The sequence below is a fragment of the Callospermophilus lateralis genome, chromosome 6, assembly GCF_048772815.1.
Source record: "Callospermophilus lateralis isolate mCalLat2 chromosome 6, mCalLat2.hap1, whole genome shotgun sequence".
Taxonomy (NCBI): Eukaryota; Metazoa; Chordata; class Mammalia; order Rodentia; family Sciuridae; genus Callospermophilus; species Callospermophilus lateralis.
The window spans coordinates 42,109,756-42,131,123 of NC_135310.1; the positions used below are offsets into that span (position 1 = coordinate 42,109,756).

A 21,368-nucleotide genomic window follows, 5' to 3' on the forward strand; every position below is an offset into this window, starting at 1 on the left:
CCTATCAGTAACCAGATTTATTTAATATTATATTATTATTCCATTTTCATTTTGCTGTTTTCATTTCTACATTAAGAGCTATTTATCTTTTAAAAGGATGCTCAAATATCACACAGAGGTAGACACAAGTACACAAATAATATTTCATCAGCTAAACAAATGCATTTGCTAAAGCAAGGCTTCCTATTGAGAATAGCTATCATCAATTAAATAAAGGTAGTATTAGGTAAGTAATCAAAATTTAACCTATAATGGTTGGTCAGACACATAAATATGTTAACATTTATTTCTACACTTAAGACTTAAGAGAATTTGTTTATTTAAAAACCTAATCACATAATAGTTTTAATTAAATAAGATAAAGATGTTGTTTAAAATACAAATGCATGAGTTTACTTTTATTTTGAAGTTCTTGTATTGTTGACAGTAAAATTAAACTAGTTTTTCTTTGGTCAAGAAAATATTTATTTGCTTAGCTTAAGTTAGATGTAATAAATTTAAGATATTCTTTTCATTAAGATGTCTAAATAGTTCCTTTTAAATAAATTGTTTTTGCAGATCTTTTACTACTTGGAAACCTACACAGGACACAAAATTATTGGAAATTATTTGATTACATGGTATATATGTAAATATATTAAGTGTGGTTACTTTTAATATTTCCTACATAAACAATGCATTTATACTTAAAGCACTGAGAATAAGATTCATATGTGTGTACATGCCTACTAGAAACTTTTATATTGCATAATTTAGTTTTTACGGACCAATTTAAATTAATTTATGGGTTGGTAAGAAGTGTTGCCAAAATGGCATATTGCTTCTTAGTCTCTGGTGAGTCTGTGGGGAAGAGAAAAAAAGAAACAAAACAACCTCCCAGATCCTATGTATTTTGCTAATTTTTTTTCTTTCTTTTCCAACAAGTATTTAAATATCTGTGGCAGTCAGAGAAAGTAGAGCTAATGAGAATCTGCTATAGAACACTGGACTCATGTACCCCATCCTCATTAAAGATTAGTTTTAAGAATCCCTTTCTGTTGACATTTTGCACCCAGAATTCATTTTCCCTCAGCTGCCACTCCACAGGGAACACTGACAAGGCAGCAGCAGCTGAATGATGTCCATCATTGGTCCCTGAGGACCACAAAGGGGAGAGATGGACAGCATGGATTATTCCTAGAACGATGCTATTTGAGAAAAAATACTTTGAAGTGGTGACCAAATATGAAGTTAACTTATGTAAATTATTATCCAATAACTATGAGAGTTACAATGACAAGACAACTCAGATTTTTCTTTAGGAAAAAATTACAGCTACATAGTTTGACTTGGGTTTAAAGAAGCATCTCTGTAAAATGAATCTTTTAGAATTAGGAATTTTCTTTTGCTCTGTCCTAAGGCAGGTGAAAAAGACATACTTGGAACTGCCCAACACATACCTTCAAAGAATTGTTATACATCTTGATCTGAGGACAGACAGAAATATACAAAATATTACAAAATTCTTAATGTAAAATATTTTAAAAATAGTGATGCCATTAGAATATAAGATCACAGCCTTGCTTATAAAGAACTAAAACGTTTTAAATGTTATTACTCAAATAATTTTCTAGATGAAAAAGAAAGTTCCTTGAAATAATAGAGAATTTTCTTTTCAAATTAGAAGCTCATTGAATTATTGATGCATTAATTAAAAGAATGATCTTTGGAACCACACATTATTGGTATGATAAAAAATAAACATAGCACTTTGGTAATATCCATACCAGGTTAAAAAGTTTTGTTATACTCTCAATATTCAATTGAGGAGGAAACTTTGAACTGTGGTTTTATTAATTCAGTATACTGTTCAACATTTTATGTGTATAGCCACCCTATCATCCCTTGGGACACAGAACAATATTTCATTTTGGAGCATCATACAAATCCTTCAAATTACAAATAGTCCCTACATTCTAAACTTCAGACTACATTCTAACAAAAAGTCTCTTTTGCTGTCCTAGGAGGCTGTAGTGTCATTAGTGATCACTGAGTAAAAACACAATTGAATGGTTTTAGATTGGGGATTCTGTATATATGATCTATCTGATTAGATGCATCAGGGGAGTTTGATAAAAATGCATCATCCTAGGGTCCAGGCCCACAGCACAAGTTTTGAAATGATGTGTCCCACAGATTTCTGTTTTGGAAAATTCCCTTGTCTTTTTGATGAGTAAATTGCCAACCGAGAACTACTTCTAAAAGAAATCTAAAGGCATAATCACTTCAGTTCATGAAACAAAAGGGAAACACTGACAATGTCACATTGAACTAATTCTAATTTTCCATTAAAGGAAAATGCATCTTTTTTGTCTTGTCTTAGTACAGACTTACCCATTCAGCAAGAAAATCTTGTGTTCAGAAAAGAGAAGCTACCATCTCCTTTAACCTTACTTTTATTTCCATATACTATGAGGTTCCCAGGTCCTGGCATCTGAAACTTTTGTTACTGCAGCTTCATCAAAGAGCAGATGGATTCATGGACTGATCTGAGAATTAGCCTTTTTCCCACTCCTGAGTTTCCTGTGGGAAAATGTGCTTTCATTTCAACAATAAAAATACATGCAACTTTTTGAAATTATATGAGTTTTGGCTTAACATAGTTAGGTATTAATGAACACGATTATATTTTAGATCTATCACCATAGCATTTACAGTTTGAAAGACCTGGGAAAGTTTCATAATAAAACTGATTAAAAATATTAACATTCTAAAGATTTTAACATTCTAAAGTTTTAAAAAATCCTTCAATGTATATTAATAGAATAACAAATTTTGTTGTTTCATGTTTGATATGCATAATGTGAAACAATTAAAAATATGTCATGTTGTATAAAGCCAATAAACTTACATGGTCCCAAAACTGCCTTTGTATTTGGTGGATTAATAAGATCTCTATTCTAAGAATACTAAAATGTAAATCATTGCATAGAAGATTCATTTCATAATATTCAAGATTTAGAGAACCTCTGGTAGAACTTACAGACTCTAATGAGAATCTTCATCAATAGAAACTTGGAATGACCTTAGGAAAATTTAAAGTTGTGTGAAAATATGAAATAGTTTAGAGAGAAAAGAAAAAAAAAAAACTCTTGAAGTTATTTTTAAAGATGTTTGTCCCAAATATTCACCACTTACTGTTTTTTGCTCTTTTTTCTATAGGTCATAGACTAGTCAAGATCATAAAATGGTCTTATGAAAATTGCTCAATTAATTATCTTAACAGTGGTATCATTTGGCACTGTTAGTCTGTTCTTGATTTCTTCTAATTAAAGAACATTGTCATGGAGAGGAGTTTCAAAGGGGTTCGCCCTACTGCAGGCCTTTTTGACAAAATATTCTGCAGCTTCATGTAGGATCTGGGAGGGAATATTTGGTAAAACATTCCAAATTGCAACCAATTTTCTTTTGTAAAATTTCTGCTTCATCATCCTAACTCTACAAAAGGACAAATGAGAATGAGTGCTTTAATGTGATGACTTTGTAGCAAATTTGATGAAAAAGGCTTTCATTTTTAAAAACAACCACTATAATATTATCTCTGTTTCAAAATTTAAGGTATTTTTTGTATGACTAAATGGAGCATTATGTTCATTATGCCTTTTCCCCCCTGCATGTCCATGAATGCAAATTATTTCTTCGCAGAAAATATGTAGTAACCAAAATTGAATTGTGCTATTTTGTTTTGTTAAACCATTTCTCCATTGAAAAAAGAAGGGTTTTGATGCCATTTTCTCATTTTTTTTTCTTTTTACTCTGTCAGATCAGTATGCATTCTGTCGATATATGATTGACATGTTTGTCCATGGGGACTTAAAACCAGGTATTCCAAACAATTCTTGTACTTGTCTGTTTTAATAGTCTTTGTTTCTAAGATTGTTGGCTTTTTAATGTACTAAACTGTATTTTCATTTTTTAAAAAATGCATAATGCATGTGTAGATCTAGAATAAAGCCAATAAAAAGCTAAAGTAATAAGTGGCATTAGGGCCTTTAATTTTCCTTTCAATCACTGCATGGCCTATTGCAAATATAGTCAGCTGAAAGCTAAAAACATGCTAATATCTTCATATGTGAAGTATGCTAATATCTTTAATAATATCTTGGAGTGAAGCGATGAATCATCTTTTTTAAATTCCTTGTAAACAGAAGAAAAAATGTATGACAATGAAAATATCATTCTTTTCTTAAAAGTGAACATTCTTTTCCTAGAAGTGAACAGAATTCATGTTAAAATGCATCACAGTTCAAATATTCAACCCCCTCAAAAAAACTTAGGAGATTTTCTCCCCACATATGAACTTTGGCCATTCCAGAAAAATATTAATGGAGATAGTCAAGTCTGGAGTTAATAGTCAACATAATGGAGAAAAATTTTAGTTAAAGCAATGTATATTAATCTCTTATATCTTTAATTCCTGTCCAGAGTTTAATGAGGTATTCTTTACTAATACCATAATTAAAAATAAGCATCTTATTTCTTGCACTATGGTTTTTGCAGAATTAAAAACTGGTGAAACTTATGTTCATATTCGGGAAAACATTTCTAAAAAGATATTGTTAAAGAAGGAGATAATTTATATTAAAATAACTGAAGCTGTTTGTTTAAAGCAAACACATTTTATGTCCTTGCCTGTTTTATGAGAAAATCTTTCTAAAATGTATAATTATAACTCATGCATATGTTGAAAAACAGGTATGTCATATCTGAAAAAAAATGTAGAATACATATGGGCCCTCGGAATTAAGAAAATCCTGAGACTCTTGTTTCTCTGGACAACTAAACTAGCACAACAACTTATTCTGTCAGATGGTTTCCTTCTCTTCCTCCTCCTCTTCCTCTTTTACTTCTTCCTTCATTTTTTTCTGCATTTTTAATGTGTTAAAAACTGAAATGAAGGTTATAAACCTGAGAATGTTGATATCTTATTTGGTGAAGTTGATTACGGTCATCTGTTGGGTATGGTATAATAGCAAAGTAAAATCAAGTGGAAGCACTGAGGAAGGTAGGGTGATACAGGGGAAAGTGAGGCATACAAGTCCAGTGCTTGACTTCAGTCTTTTCTGTGATGGGACCTTGAGGAAAATCACTGAGTATCTCATCTTCAAGTTGCTTACATTTAAAATGAAGACCACAGTTACAACCTTGCATTGTTGACAAGGCACCTAGTGGATTCATAGCAAATTGTTTTCATCTTTTATTCATTCTTTTCCCCCACAGTATGTCAGGGTGAGCACTCCACAAGAACGATCCCAGGCCATATGCACCATCCCAGGCAATATGCACCATGAATTCACTTTAGGTAAAAGATTCACAGCCAATTTTGTTCAGCAGTGGTATTTCAAGGAAGTCACACTTCACAGATATTTCTGCTTTTATAAGATGGACCAAATATTGACTTATACATAAGATGAATCTGTATTTTTGATAAGTAGGAATTAAGAAATGATTAATATATTGTTTTCTTTATGTTTCATTCGTTTTTAAATTTCATTATTTGACTAAAAATAATATTTGTGCCATAAAAATTGTTTATAGTAGCTACAATATATTGATCTTAAAACATATTTTCAAAGAAAATAGCACACTGAACCCTGCATTGTGGTATGGTAGTTAGTAAGCGACAGGGGCAGTACAGCAGTTACAATACCAATGGATTTTTTCTGAATACCTCACAAAAGCTGAAGGTCAGAAGGAATAATAAAACCATCTCTGCATGAGGTAAAGAAGATTTTGCTAATGACCACACAGAGAGAGCTCTTCTTAAGATATATGTGAACCTCTAAAAAAAAAAAAATCAGATTCAGGGCTGAGGATAGAGCACAGTGGCAAAGCACTTGCCTAGCATGCACAAGGCCTGAGGTTTGATTCACCAGAGGATCAAAATCTATAGCACTACATAATACTCCAAGTCCTAAAAATAATTCCTCTTTCTTATAGGATTAAATCTCTTAATACCATCTATTTACTTGACTTTCTGACTGCCCTAATGTATCTCATCTACCTACCTTCATTATTTTGGAGGTTTAAGAAGTAAAAGAATATTTAGACCAGTAATTTTTGTTCAAGCACTAAGATGGAGGAAGGGTGAGAGGAGAAATAAAGTATAATAAACTACATACTATTGGTAAATGTACCAAAGGAAAGTTTAAAAATACTATCTTTGTTAGTGATGCAATATGTAGTATGGAATGATAAAGTACTTATGTTTTAAAACTAAGGAGTGAGAAATACAGATTTAATCTGGGCATATTAATTTAGAGAAAACAAGTGATAAGACATTGACTCTGACTGACAATTAAGGAATAAAATAATTCCTGCCAAGTTTATTGCTCTGCATGTATCCACTATTTATAAAACATTTGTGCTTCCATCTGTTTCTGTTTGGGATTAGTGGAACACCTGTTATTGTTTAGCTGGAGTTCATTATTAATTATTGGTAATGAATTTTTTAAACTATAATTTGACTTTTCCCTCTGGGATTCAGTAATTCTCTTGGAGAATATTGTCACACCCTCAAATGGAGCCCAAACTGTAGTTCATGGTGGAAAACCTTGTTGATGCCATGTGCAGGTGCTGATACTGTGACATCAAGTCCCCAGTTTTGCTTTATGTACCAAGAAATAAAATACTCCTAAGGTATCCTTAAAAGTTTTAGTTAACATGTACATTATATAAATTAAAGTGCTCTGGCTCTCCACAGTGAATAGTGAATGTGCAATATACTTTGATTGGAGATAATTCCTACTTCATTTTAGATACCATCACAATATGCCAGTGTAAACTGTAAGGATCAGATCATTTTGCCCTATCTCAATTTCTCCTCTACTGACTCACTTTATGTTAAGTTGGAGCAATAAGAACAAAGTCTGTTTAAATCTAGAAAGTGAACATATACTATCAAGGCTGGTCATATGGGCAGCTGGAGTAGACATATATCTACTTTTTTTTTTTTTTTTAAGATATGATGAACACTGAAGATTCCCTCCACCCCTGAAGAAAAATTTCTTTATCTTCCCTTTAATGTCAGAACAACCTCACCATGAGATCCCTTGATTCTGTAGATTGTCAGTGTTACATATTTGAAGAGCTGTTCAAGGGGAGGGAGGGAAGGATGAAGAGAGGGGGAGAGAGAGAGAGAGAGAGAGAGAGAGAGAGAGAGAGAGAGATCCTGTTCCTGTGGTGTCTGTCTTGAAAGTAATAACCGTCACTTTCCCTCTAAAGATTAAGACTATCTTCTTGTCATTTTCTTATGAGAGAACTACTAAAACTGGTCAATACAGACATCATTTGCAACACTGCAAATCAATTCATGATGCTTGCTTTGTTTTTTCTAAAAATCTATAGTAGAGATGTTCAAGGTAAAATTCTTTTAGATTTATTTATATATGACCTTCCTAATAATTCCAATTTCCTCTTCAATATTTCATGGCTAAGCACATTCTTCTCAAGCAACACTTGTACCAATAGTTTAAACTCTTAAGGAAACATCATGATCTTGTCAGTTTCATATTTCTTCTTCATCAATTTCTACTTGGGCTTAATGAATTGAATGGATTTCTGAACAGAGTCATCCAAGTTAAAGAGATGAATTTCTAAAAGTAAGAAATCACATGGCTCACAGACCTCTTTATATTCCCTGTAGATAAAGAAAACAGTTTAAATATCAGTACAAGGACTAGGGCAAGTGTGCTTTTGGTTAGAATTTTAAAGCTTTTTTTTTTTCTTTTTAGCTTTCATCTCCATAGCTAGAAGGATTAAAGTTTAATATAAGTTAAAGTTTATTTATTAGGAATTATCCCACCATTACAATCCTAGAAATTGACTGACTTTTACTTGAGCCAAGAATCTATGTCAAGGTAATTTATTTTACTTTCTGTGTTGTTTACTTTCCTAAAATTGAGGGTACTCACCTACCAAAATCTTCTCTGACTATAATAGGGTATTCTTTGGCAGCCTGTATTTCAATTCAGTGGGTTTCAAGTCCATAGCTAGAAAATCCTCAAGTAGTTAAGTTAGTACTCTCACTTTATTAAGATCCTTTTCTTAAACTTCAGTGGTACTTTACTATATTTTTGGTTTAATCATTCAGAGAAGAGGTCAAATGTAATAGCAGTATAGTCACTGTTATTGAATGGTTTAATCTGATATATTTCACTTGGTGTATTAAAGAAGACTAAGTGAAATTCAGCCTTTCTTTATACTTTCCCCCAAAATTCTGCTCCAAGGTAGGCAACCTTCCAAAAAATATGCTCATTTTAATTCCAAACATCTAATTATTTTACACAACAAAAGCTTTGGGAGTTACAGTGTTTAATCAGTAAGTATTTATTGAATTCCCTAAGCCAGCTGATAGTCAAGAGACAAGACATGACTTGAATAACTGTATAACTAATAATAACTCGGTAAGTGTACAGTAGAGACCCTGAAAATATAAACACTACTCTTAGTACACCAGAAACAGTGATTTCAACTCACCACCTGGATATCTTAATTATTTAAAAAAAAGAATTAAATCATCTTAGAATAAGTGGACAGTGAATATTTTGATGAGAATTTACACAAAAAAGTGCTTATTTTATACATTCCCAATTTTAAAGATATGTATACTCTAAATAGGAAACATCTTCAGAAAGGGACTCACTGCTCAGCAGCTCTCATCCCTGAGTCTGCATCGAACCAATTCCAGATTTGAAACACATCTTTAATAGATTCCAGCATGGTATTAGAACATGGATCATTAAATGCAACAGTTGATTTATTGAAATCTGTGGTGATAGATACTTACTTTGAAAAGAAAATGTTTTCATCTTCATTCCATAATAGCAAAAAATTTTCATTTTTATGTTTGTGAAACATGAACTAGAATAAAAAATTCAATCAGTTTTCTCATCCACACATTGTCTATTTCCTTCTGATTCTTGCCAATATGTCTAAGCATTTGTGTTCATAAAACCACAGCGTTGAGCACATAGATCTTTAGATGAAAAGGGTGCTACAACTCGATCTTTTAGTAAAATAGCATGCCTTAGATTCTTGCCATGCTGAAAGCCTAAGTAACTGAGAATAATATGTTTTTCTTTGAAATGTATTGTTCACTCATTCATTGATTTTCAAATCTGAGAAAATTCATTGTCATCTGAAGACTCATCTCACTTGTAGAATCAATTTTAATTTCAGCCTGATCTTTAGAATCTAGCCTGTTGCTATCTTTTTGAATTCATCTTTTGATTTATTTAATAATTTTGAGGTATCTTTCTCTGTCACTTTTCTTCTCTGCAGTAATGTGTGAAAAAGGAATATTCTAAATCTTCAACTGTTCAATGAAATTAAAATTAGGCTAGTAAAATGGTGTCTCTCATCTTCTATTATATCTTCCTAAATAATGAAACAAAACTACTAAACACAGTCAGGTGAGAGAGCCAAAGAGCCAATTAAAAAGGAAACTTCTGGTTTCTGAGTTTACCTCAGAGGAGAAAAAAGGACTTGAGGTTTAGGTTCAGCAGAGAATTTTCTACAGGAATCTTTAACAAGGAGTATAAGACTCCACCTCTTTTCAGATAACATAACACAGATTTAAATATGTCACACAAAGAAGATAATATGGAAATATGTTAATAATTATTATTAAATAGACTTAACACCACAATTAAATTTAAAAATGTATTCATAAGCATTGTTTAAAATAATTGACAAAATAATTTCTACGTTAATGAAATGAAAAATGTTCAATATGTAAGAAAAATATGATTGTGAAGATTGCAAAGTGTGCCTTCAATTTTTAGAATTGTTCAATGTTGCTACATAGTAATTGCAATGGAGACAATTTTTATTCTGTTTAAAATTAAATTTTCTTTTTGTTACTTAAAATTTCTATATATTAATAAGGCAATCAATATTTTTCTTTACAAACTTGTTCGGATAGCTAAAAAATTATAAACTAAACAAAACCCTCATATTACTATAATGGACCTCAATAGCACACTAAGAAACAATGGAGAAAATATAAATTTGGTGTGTCACACAGGCTGGATATTAATCATTTGCCTGTTTGTTTTTTGAAACCTCAACTTTACCAAATTTGTATCTTGAGTCATTTATTAAAATTTATTTCTTAGATCTATGAAATATATAAAAAATGAAATGGGCTTGAGACATTTGTTAAGTCTGGCTCTATGGAATTGAGGATACAGACATCAAGACTAAAGGGATATTTAAGGCTCAGAATCATGAAATCTTGAATTGTTCTTTTGTCATTATCTCTGCTAGACTCTTGAAATATTTTATATTTTCCTAATAAAGACTTAGTAAGTGTATATTATAATCCTTTTCTTATAAAGGAAAGAATTGCAAGACAACCAGTTTATGTTATTTGTAAAGGTCTCACAAAGTTGCAGACAGATAATTCAAACTGAGGCTTATAGATTTGTAAATCCTTAGGATTAATACCAAATCTATCTGTTTTCCAGATATAGATGAGGATCTGCTAGTTCCCTTTACTTGGTACTCAAGAATCTAAAAAGAGAAACAAAATTGGAATTGCACAAGATGATTAGAAGAGAATGGAATTAGAAAGAGTCCCAAGGAGTGAAACAAAGCTTGATTTTAGAACAGTAGAGAAAATTAACATGATTTTGGAATTATAATGCAGGTAGAATCATGGGATTTATACCAAAGAAGGGGAAAGTCAAATTATTCAGAGTTCTTTGGAATGATAAACCTAATGAATTGTCTACGTAGGTGGTCTTGGGAGGACTGGGGTCCCAGCTTACTGAAGTAGACAGGGCTGAAAAAGGCAACTTTGAACTCACCATCCGTCCTGAAAGCCACATATGGTACCCAGTTGCAAAAGGTGAAAATGTGAAGATTCCCATCCAAACATCAGTTGTTTAGCACCTGATAAATAACAAGGGTCATTATAGTTATTTTCACAGGATTTACTTCATTAATTCCCAAATAAAACTATGTAGTAAGCAGTTAGTTAATCAAGTGTGGTGTTTTGGGAAGAGGATAGAGAAAGAGATATAGAGTATCCAGAGAGGAACTAAAATAAGTCAGAGTACAAATTTTGAATAATTTCTACATGCTTAGCAGTCTAAGCCAAGCACACTAAAGGATATACAAATACTAAAATATAATTTCCAACTTTAACTAGTATATTAGAAAGAGAAAAAGAACTAATAGATAAAAGAAAAAGATAATTTGGGGATTAGGTTGCATAGTACAAACTATAAATGTTACAAGTTTCAGATGAGAGACATCAGTGATTCCTTCTATCAAGGAAAGGGGATCCACAGAAACAGAAGGAGGAATGGTATTTGACTAAATGCTAAGGAATACATACAGCTTGCTTTATTTGTATATGAAAGAGGAAATGAATTGGAACATGACAGTGAATGTGAAATTGATGTATTTATAAGACAGGATGAACTAAGATTGAAAAGCATCAGGAGATAAGAAATGAAATGCTTTTAATATCAAATTATAGGACACTTGGTCAACCCAATAGAATTGATATTTGGCAGGGAAGTCATTGAAGGATTTAAGTAAAAGAAGAATAATAAGAAAGCATAATTTCATAATATATGATCAGGCAGCACTCTACTTAAGGGATTGATGATGAGAGAAAATTTGTGGAATATTGCTAATTTTGGCGTATGTAAACATAATTTTTTTAAGAAAGGAAGGACAAACTTTAGAAAGTCATTATTGCTGGAGTGGTCATGGGAACAAGGTGACTTATGAAATGGATGTTTCAACCCCCAATGCTACAAACTATCTCCAAATTGAGATTCAAGTAAGTTGTGAAATGTCATTGAGGTCTCAACTAAATGAAAATCAACAATGACTTAGGCAGGACTCTCCTCCCAAAGCAGCACAGTAAGAGCTAGAATTGTATGTGTTCATAACCTAAATGAGGTTAACATTTTCTTTTCCTTCATTAGAAGACTTTTGATGTTATTTGAATTTTAGTTCATTTTTATTCTTCAGAGACACTCCTCTAATGCAGAAAATATATAGGAGTAGGAACAGACTCCAAAGCAAAACTGCATGGACTCAAACCTAGTCTGTGCTACTTGGTGGAATGTGACTTGGTCATGTTGGTCAACCTCATTGAGTTTCTTCCTCCTTTTTACCATTAGGCTGGTAGTGGTAGGGTTGTGGAGTCAAAGAGTAGATAATCGAAGTACCTTTGAAGTGTGTGGCCTCTCAGTATTGGCTCCTCTTCATGGGTGAATACATAGCTGTGCCCTATCTCTATTGTGACAGAAGAGTTTTGATGAAGATAAAACAAACATTTTCCCCTATATTAGCCATTTCACATCCGTTTGCCTTGATTCTACTGTCTATATCATATGGATAATCTTATTAAATAATTTATAGTGTTATATTGAAGATTGTGTTAAGATATTCTGTAGTACACACATAAAACAAGTTTGGTTCAGTGTTCTCTAGGTTCTAGGAACTATGATACATTCTGAGGATGTAGCAGTAAACAGAATATGCCTGGTGCTTACCCTCATGAAGCCCAGACCAAATTTAAGCAGAGCTTATCTCTAGTCAACAGTATACAGTCAGAAAAAAAAATAGTTACTGTTGTTATTATTATTAAAAGAGAAGAAATATAATATGATTAATACCTACAGTTGTAGTTATGCTTCTGTATTTAATATGCCAATGTAGTTGGTCCTATGAAAGATTATAAAAATAAAGTGTATTGTTAGGTTTACATAAGCTGGAAGTGTGATTCTGTGATATAGAATAATATACTGAGGGCCTCAAGTAATGTTAACAATATTAACTCTTTGTAGTTAAGGGACAGGGAGGATACAATAAAAACATGTCTTAATATAATTAAATCAAAATGATTAGCTAAATGGCAATTCATGTAATATGAATTTCATGTCTACTATTATAAAACGTATTTTCTTTTTATGCATATATATTTCAATTGACACATAAAATTGTACATATTTGTGGGGTGCTATGATACTTCAATACATGTATATATTATGAAATGTTCAAATCAGGCTTATCATTCTGACTTCAGATATTTGTCTTTTTGTGGTGAAAATATTAAGATATTTTCTTCTAGCTTTTTTTTAATATAAATTTATTTACCATTGCAATAGAACAGCGGCAACATATTTCTCCTGTCTATCTGTAGTTCTGTACATCAATAGATGGAGTTTTAAGAGTGTGATATATGTGTGTGTGTGTGTGTGTGTGTGTGTGTATCTTTATATATATACATATATGTATATACATACAAACACACAATGTAATGCTATTCAGATTTGCAATTTACATGTAGGAAATGTTCTAGTTCTCCAATTTGAGAGAAAATTTCCAATGAATCTATTATGAATAATACTCCTTAACAATGGTAAAAAAGAGAAATTATAGTACCAAGAGAACCCAAGATATTAGAAGTTTAAACATACAACATTTATCTAAAAGTGAAATCTTTCAGAAAACATTCTTGTACCCATTTCATTTATTGCAATTTAGGTCACTTTATGTGTTTGGTGGAATTCCCTTTGAATTCAGTAATGGAAATTTTGACCTATTTCTCAGACTTTGCTGAAGTCGGGAACATGGACTTTCTTCTTAATCTACAGTAAACTAAAGCCTAGAATCTCTGATTTAGCCATGTAATAACAAAAATTGGTGACACAACATTTACAAAATGAATTTCAGAAAGATTTCTGAAGTAGCAAATGAAAAATTGTTGGAGCCATAAGGTAAGAGAGGAAAGAATTAAGTAGAATGACTCTTGCCATAAAATGAGTTAACTATTTAAGAAAAAAATTAAATAAATATAGGCAAGTTACTCAACTTTCCTGGGCCTGTTCCCTCATTTATAAAATGGAATAATAGACATTACTTTATGGAAATAAGACATAGTTTAAACTTATGCACATACATATACACTTGAAACACATTGAGCTATCATAATCATAACATACACTATTTAAGTGTCTCTTGGGGTTGATGATTCCCAGATATAGCAAAATTCCCAGATATATAGTTTCTCTACCCACTACTTTTTTTAAGTTTCTGATTCAATTATCAAATATTATTATGATTCCCTGCAGAGCAAATTTTTGTTTGTTTGTTTGTTTTTACTGCCTTATATACACCATCAAGAAACATTTGCCTTTAAATCCCCACTGCCTCATACTTTCATACCTTGCCAGAAACATGGTATGTGTGTTGAGTTGAATTCTTGATGTACAATATTTATCTCAATGAAAAAAATGATGTTTATCCCAGAGTAGACCTCTTTATTCATTCCTAGAAATAATCTTGTTATTTAAAAAGATGACAGGTTTCTAAGCATTGCAAATAGGCCTCTGTAAAGATTTCTTAAAGAGTTACTGGTAGTATCTCGGGAGACAGAAGCTTGGAATTAGCAAAGCTGAGCTTGATGCAAGCATCAGTAAACTGCAGACAGCATACATAATTAGGCTAAACAGACCAAAAAAAAAAAAGAAAGTCTATGTTTAATGATGGGAGTTCCTAGTCCCTGGACTTGCCATAACCCTGGGGAGAGTTACCTTCTGATTACTGGAAAACTGTGGAAGCTGTTTGAGGTAAATGTATCAAATTGTCATACTTGTCTGAATCAATCCATGAAACATTCGAGTCACTCTGATTAGCTGGGATGCATACAGAAATAGATGCAAGTACTTCCAAGCAGATGCAATTCCATTGATGCTTCTTCTCCCACTCTTTCAGCTTCCTTAGGATAAAACACTTCTGGGTTGGGGAAAAAGCTAGTAAATAAGTATTCTCTTCTTTTAATACATTGTTCATCTGGCTTCATTTTCTCTATGTCTAGAAAGGAAACAGAAAGAAGGCCTAAGGTTTCATTTTTCTCACTTGCTCAGAATTTTTTCTCCTAGACTTCTGAGAGAGGCACTAGTTTCTACAGGAATGTCTTTTCTGTGAGGGAACATTTATTAAAGTGTCTTTTTGGTCTAGCCTTGTCACTATTAATGGCATAGACCTGCTGTCAGACAAGAATAAATTCCTTCTCAGGTAACCTACTGGGACTATTCAAAGCCTGCCCTAAAAGTGTGAAAAAGAACAAATAATACAGAATAATTTGAATTGCTGCATGAGAATCAAGAAAAATTAAAGCTTAATCAAAGAATTATCAAATTAATTAGGTGTTATTTACTAATGTGTCATGTTTTGCAAAAATCTCATCTTTCAGCTTATAAGAGTAAGAATTAAAAAGGAATTCCAGTGATTTATGTGAATACATCCCTCCAGTGTTGTGACCTTAGATACAGTGAATTAAAAATACCCAATGTAGGACTCTTTCTAACCATTCAAATAGATGTTCAATTCTTATCCCTTTTCTTAAGCAACCCTTATTTTAAATGTGGAAATAATGCATAGAATTCATAGCTGTTTATATATAGCTAACTATTTTCAGAGAGGTGTATTTGATAAGCAAATCTTTTTTTCCTTAGCTTTCTTTTTCCTGTATAGCATTTTTATGTTTGCATGAGATGAAGACAGTTTTGTAAAAGTAACTTTAGTGTTAATGACTTTAGGGTGTTCAGCTAGTTGCTCAACATTTTTGAATAGCTCTATAACTTCTGTCCTAGCTTAATATATTTTATATTTTCGTTTTCTAAAATATTCTATGATAAGACATAATAGTGTTATTTCTACATAGTAGTAATAATTACCCCAAATTTGAAGGGTAATTTGTTTTGCCTATCTATATCTTCACCAACGTCCATGTTGAGATATTCAAAGTCCTTTGATTAATCAATTTCCCAGAGGTTGCTGAATCTCTATTACGTACTAGATTCTAGTGGTTATAACATGAGCTTCAAAGGAGAAAGTGATAACAACTCAATCAAAGATTATTACAAATAAAGCAATGAACTATATAAAGCAGTGAAGGTAGAAAAATGAAAGGAAGTACTAATTAACTACTAACTCATCTGATGCAGATTATTCTCACTATAAATACCTAAAGAGTAAGGGCTGCAGTGTTTGGGGCAAGCGTCATCAGGCATATCCTGCCAGTGTTCAGAAATCTTCTGTTTTATTATGGTTTTAATTATTAATTACTTACAATGGCTCAGTATTTATTCCTCTTTGGATGACCAATGATTTTTTTATTCCTATAGGGGAAAATGTAAAAGGAGAATTTTTAAAAAATTAATAATACCAAACGAGGAATCAATACAGGATAAAAACTGAACAAAATAACATCAAAACATATAGATGTCATCTACACCACAGTTTTCTTTCAAATTTGACCCCATCTACTTTACTGTCTGTCCTTTGTCATTTGCACTTCTTTATTTATATTCTGTCTTCAAAACACCTAGTACTCTATTTTATTCCATGTTTCTGCTTTGTGATTGGTGCATTGCTTTCCTGAGGGAAAATGTGTCACCCACATACTCCTTTTCATTGCTATAATCCAGTGCTTAGGTAAAAAGCCCTTGTTTAGTAGACAAGACTCATTTGTAACAATTGGACTGTCATATAAAAGGTGAGTGAAAATAGATGTGGAAAAAAGCACCAGATGCCCTATTGAAACACTCTGTGAGCTACAAACTGATGATTTAATATTCTTTTATATGGTGGTTCCAGAAGAGGGAAGCCTTTTCCATTTTCCATAATTCATGGTAATGATTATATCAATAATGATTTTCTCCCAGAGGAATATGATTTTTATGTAATTATGAATAGCCTCCTGGCAGACACTGGATAAACAGGGCACATTGTTTTAAATGACAAAATATCATCAATTACACAGAATTTAAAACAAGAAGAGAGATTGGCTGACCTCCAAACGTGGCATTCATGTGAGAATACATTTGTGAATTTAATTGTGGTGCTAAGGCTATTAAATAACATTTATTAACACATTCCCATTTTATCCTTTCTTTGTGACATATTTAAGTTTATGTTATGGGCCTGTAGTTGAAAAGATGTGGAGTTTTATCATCCTTATTAAAGCATCCTGTAGAAAATTCTCTGCTAAAGCAAAACCTCAAGTCCTTTTTTCTCCTCTGAGGTAAACTCTGAAACCAGAAGGTTCCTTTTTAATTGGCTCTTTGGCTCTGCTTCAGGCTTTCATGTCTCTTTGAATTGCTTGTGAATATAGAATATTTGCTTGTGTTAGAGACAAAAAATGAAAAAAAAAATGTAGAGATTTTCCTGCAGGTAGAAAAAAGGGAAAAATGGGAAGTGGGGCAATCGCAAGCTTCTTCCTTTTTTGCTCAGGCCCTGGTGGTATGGAAATAGCTTAAAGAGTGGTTAAAGAGTGCCAAACTCATTTATTTATTTTTTCATATGAATGAGATCCTTGGAGAGTAGAGCAACAACCCTATTTTCCAAATGTCTGTTATTGCTTAAAAAAATTATCCCCTTGCATTCGAAGATAACAAAAAAAGGAAATTCCCAAAGAATTTTGCTTTGTATGCTAGAATTAGAGATGTGGGAAAACTCGGTCCTCCAGAGATTAATCTGTGACTGCCTTTTAAGGATTTTTGAGGCCTGGTCAGAGAAGAAGACAATATAAGGACCATACATAATGAGAAGATTCAACACTTACTGAGTGCCTATGGAAGGCCAGGCACTACCCTAAGCTCTGGGTAGGGATCATTTCATTTCATTGACATAAAGGGCTATAAGTACCTTTATAACTTCACCTAAGAAACGTGAGAGAAGTTCAACTAAGGGGGAGTTGTTTAGTAGATTTACTGAGATGCCTATATACTATCCCCAGGATTTAAAGAGAATTACAAGTATGTTTTAAAAGGGGTTACTACCTTTGGGATCCCCCCACCTTTTTTTAGTTTTCTGCACCCTCTTTCGTAAGTAGTATAATTCAAACAACTACATAATCACTGTTTTATATCATTTAAATTTGACATGTACTGCTGAGTTTTTGTACCATAACTTCCATAAAAAAACAAGTACTTTGGTGATAACCTTTAGGTACCTCATCAGTTGGCAAGTGAAAGGATTGGAGGACTCCTGATGTAAGTGCACAAGGAACTTATCACTAAAATTGTTGAGGGAATCTTGGGTATGGTTTGCTCTTAAACTTTTCTGGGCATCCTTAAAATGGCCACAAAACTTGACAAAATATTGCCCAGTATAATTGTTAGATTTTAAAATATTATTATTACTATTATTATTGTGATGCTGGAGCTTAAACCCATGAGTTTCTCTATTTTGAGTTACATCCCAGGGCAATTTTATTTTGTGTTTGGTGGCAGAGTCTTGTTAAATTGTTGAGATTGGCCTTGAACTTGTGATCTTCCTCCCTGGGAATAGAGGAGTGCATCACCATAACTGGCTATTACAATTATTTAAATGAGAATGCACTCAATCAAATTAATAATTTTTTTCCAACCAGCCTTGGCCTTTGTATAAAATTAAAATACATTCACACTCATCTGTATCCCATATTCCTTTTTCCCTCACTGTATATGCAATTTTATATGCAATTTGCTATGGGGTTAAAAGAGGAATTGTTTGGATAACTTGAAGAAACAATTTAATAAACATGAAGAAATAAAAATTCTGAAAGTTGAAAATACTCTAGTTGACAATCTAGCTAGAGTTATGGAAATAAATTATTGTAATTTGGGGCTGGTCTTTAAGTATAGGATCTCTAAAGTGGGCTACTTCAAGTCAATTCAATACTGATGCTAAACAGAACATGACCACTGAAGAAAACTAAAATTAGTTTATTTTTGGAAGTGGATACTTTCAGAACTTTCAATGATAACGAGGTCATTAATTGTAAGAGTTTAAATTATTGTCATTTATCTTGACTTGCCAAACAGAAAAATAAAAAAATATATATATTTTCATCTTAAGTTTGACCTCAATTCATGAGGTTTAGCTATTTATCCTTCCAGGGACCATTTTCTAACCATCTTAAAAATTAAGGCGTTGGAAGGGCTGATTTCAAAGTCTCTTTAATATTCCTTACCTCTATGATTATAATTCTATGTATCTATGCATCTACTTTTGTTATATCTGAACATTCAGTATTCTGTCATAAACCAGGTGCAAAATGAATGGAACAATGAAATAATCTTGAATCAATCACATTTGCTTTCTTTGGTTGTATGCTGTATGGAAAATTATTTCTACTACATAAATTGAAAATAAGGAAGAAAAAACATTAATACCACCTTTATCATTTTTAATCAAAAAATGTATGAAATATGTATTTGGCTGCTATTCCTTGCTTTCCATCAAAGTGAATACGCAAATATAAGATAACACATGAAAATATTAGAGAAGATTTATATCAGGATGCAAAGAAACCATCCCAGTAGAAACATTTTGGCCTGAAGGATACTCTTTGATCTAAGAAGTTGAAGCTTTTGGTGTTTTAAATACCTTACAGTGGATCATTTGGCCAATTTTTGCTAAGTAATCCATTTTCTTAAATCTTTTCTAAAATTATGAAAAATAATCTTGATAATTAACTAATCGTATATTACCAATTATATATTTTAGTAATAACTCAATAAAGTAACTATGGATTTGTCTTCTGAGCCCCTCTATATAGGTACTCTGACAAAAATCTAAACTATATATATAGGAATGACAGTCATGACTAAGCAATTAGTTGATGAACAGCAAGTAGCTGAGTGCATGGAACACATGCTGCCTTTATCAGAGTTCTGTATTTATTTGTTTCCAAATGTCCAAGTCAGACTGTGAGAGTCATTCATTATTTTTTTTCTCACTCATCATATCAAAATATATTTAAAAGTCATATTAGGTCTACTTCAAAATATACTTTGAACTCATCTACTTCTCTACAACTTGTTTTTTATTGACCATATATTTTAAATCACCACCCATTACTCTGAGTAGCATTCCTTATAACCTTTTCCTGATAAATTTTGTAGTAGGATGTTTATTTCCATTTTGCTTAATTAGCTTCTATTTTTGCCTCAGACCAATAGACTCTCAGCCCCATGAATTAGGAGATTCTGTTCACTGTTATAACTGAATATCCTAGAAAAGTATCTTGTAACAGGTTTTCAATAAACTTTTGTTGCAAGAGTAAATGATTCGGGGGGATAGTAGAGGATAGGAAAGGTAGCAGAATACAACAGTTACTATTATGGTATTATGTAAAAATGTGGATGTGTAACCCATGTGATTCTGCAATCTGTACTTGGGGTAAAAAAGGGAGTTCATAACTCACTTGAAGCTAATGTATGCTAATGTATGAAATATGATATGTCAAGAGCTTTGTAGGGTTTTGAACAACCAATAAAAAAAAAAAAAAAAAAAACAAAACAAAAAAAAAAAGAGTAAATGATTCTCCACTGTGAACCACCTAGTCCAGGCAAGTATCATCCCTCACCCAGGTCACTGTAATCACTTCCAACTGACCTGCTATTTCTCATATGTTTTCTTTACAAACCTTATTTTTGCTCACAAAGATATCAATGATCTTTTTAAAATCTACTTATCATACTAAATTTTTTTTTAGTTTACTATTACATTTAGAAGAGTCCAAACTGCAAAGACATTCTAGAATGCTCTGTATGAGGTGGTAGCATTTACACATAACCCTATATAGATTTTTGGGGCCCTGCTTTTTGGTGACCCTGGTCTTACTTTACTGTTCAACTTAGCCTCATCTCTTTCCCACAATCATTCTTTGCCTCATCAACCTATTTTGATTGTCTTGCATTTATGGGATCTGAAATATTCTGTCTTGCTTGTTAATCACCAGCATTGCTTTATCATTAATGTAAAATTCATGACAACAAGGCACTGCACTGCTGTCTCAGTGATTTCATTTGTATGATTATCTCCATAAACACTCATAACAACCCAGCGGGAACACATACTATTGTCTTCATTTTACCTTGAAACAACTGAGACCTCAGTTAAGTGATAATTGCCTATTATGGTCTACCCATTTTGCAAGAACAAGTCTCTTCAAGGCACTCAATAAACATTTGTTGCATGAATAAATGAATTTCCTATGTGACCTACCTACCTAGTTCAGTCCAGCATCATCTCTTACTTGGGTCACATGTCCTGTACATCATATGCATCATTGTATACTCAAAGCAAGCCTTAAGTAGTCATATAATAACTATTCAAGAAATATACAATAAAAGATTTTGTGAATAAGTGGGGAGTCTGCAGTGGACACCAAAAATCCCAAGCACTAGACTTGAGCAACATATCATACTCAAGTCAAGATATTACAGTTTATAATAAATTCTAAAAATGCATCTCTATCATTAAAGACAAATATTTGCGATTAATCATTTTGCCAATGAGAGAGCAAA

General features: G+C 32.2%; 1 protein-coding gene across 9 annotated transcripts in view; it reads left to right on the forward strand.

Annotated features, from left to right (window-relative positions):
* Trdn (triadin) overlaps positions 1–21,368 on the forward strand; it is a 362,446-nt gene that overhangs the window by 112,892 nt on the left and 228,186 nt on the right. For all 9 annotated transcript variants that reach the window (XM_076858293.2, XM_076858296.2, XM_076858294.2 and 6 more), the window contains exon 9: positions 3,803–3,862. In XM_076858293.2, the coding sequence (XP_076714408.2) occupies positions 3,803–3,862 (60 nt within the window). The remainder of the gene's footprint in view (positions 1–3,802; positions 3,863–21,368) is intronic.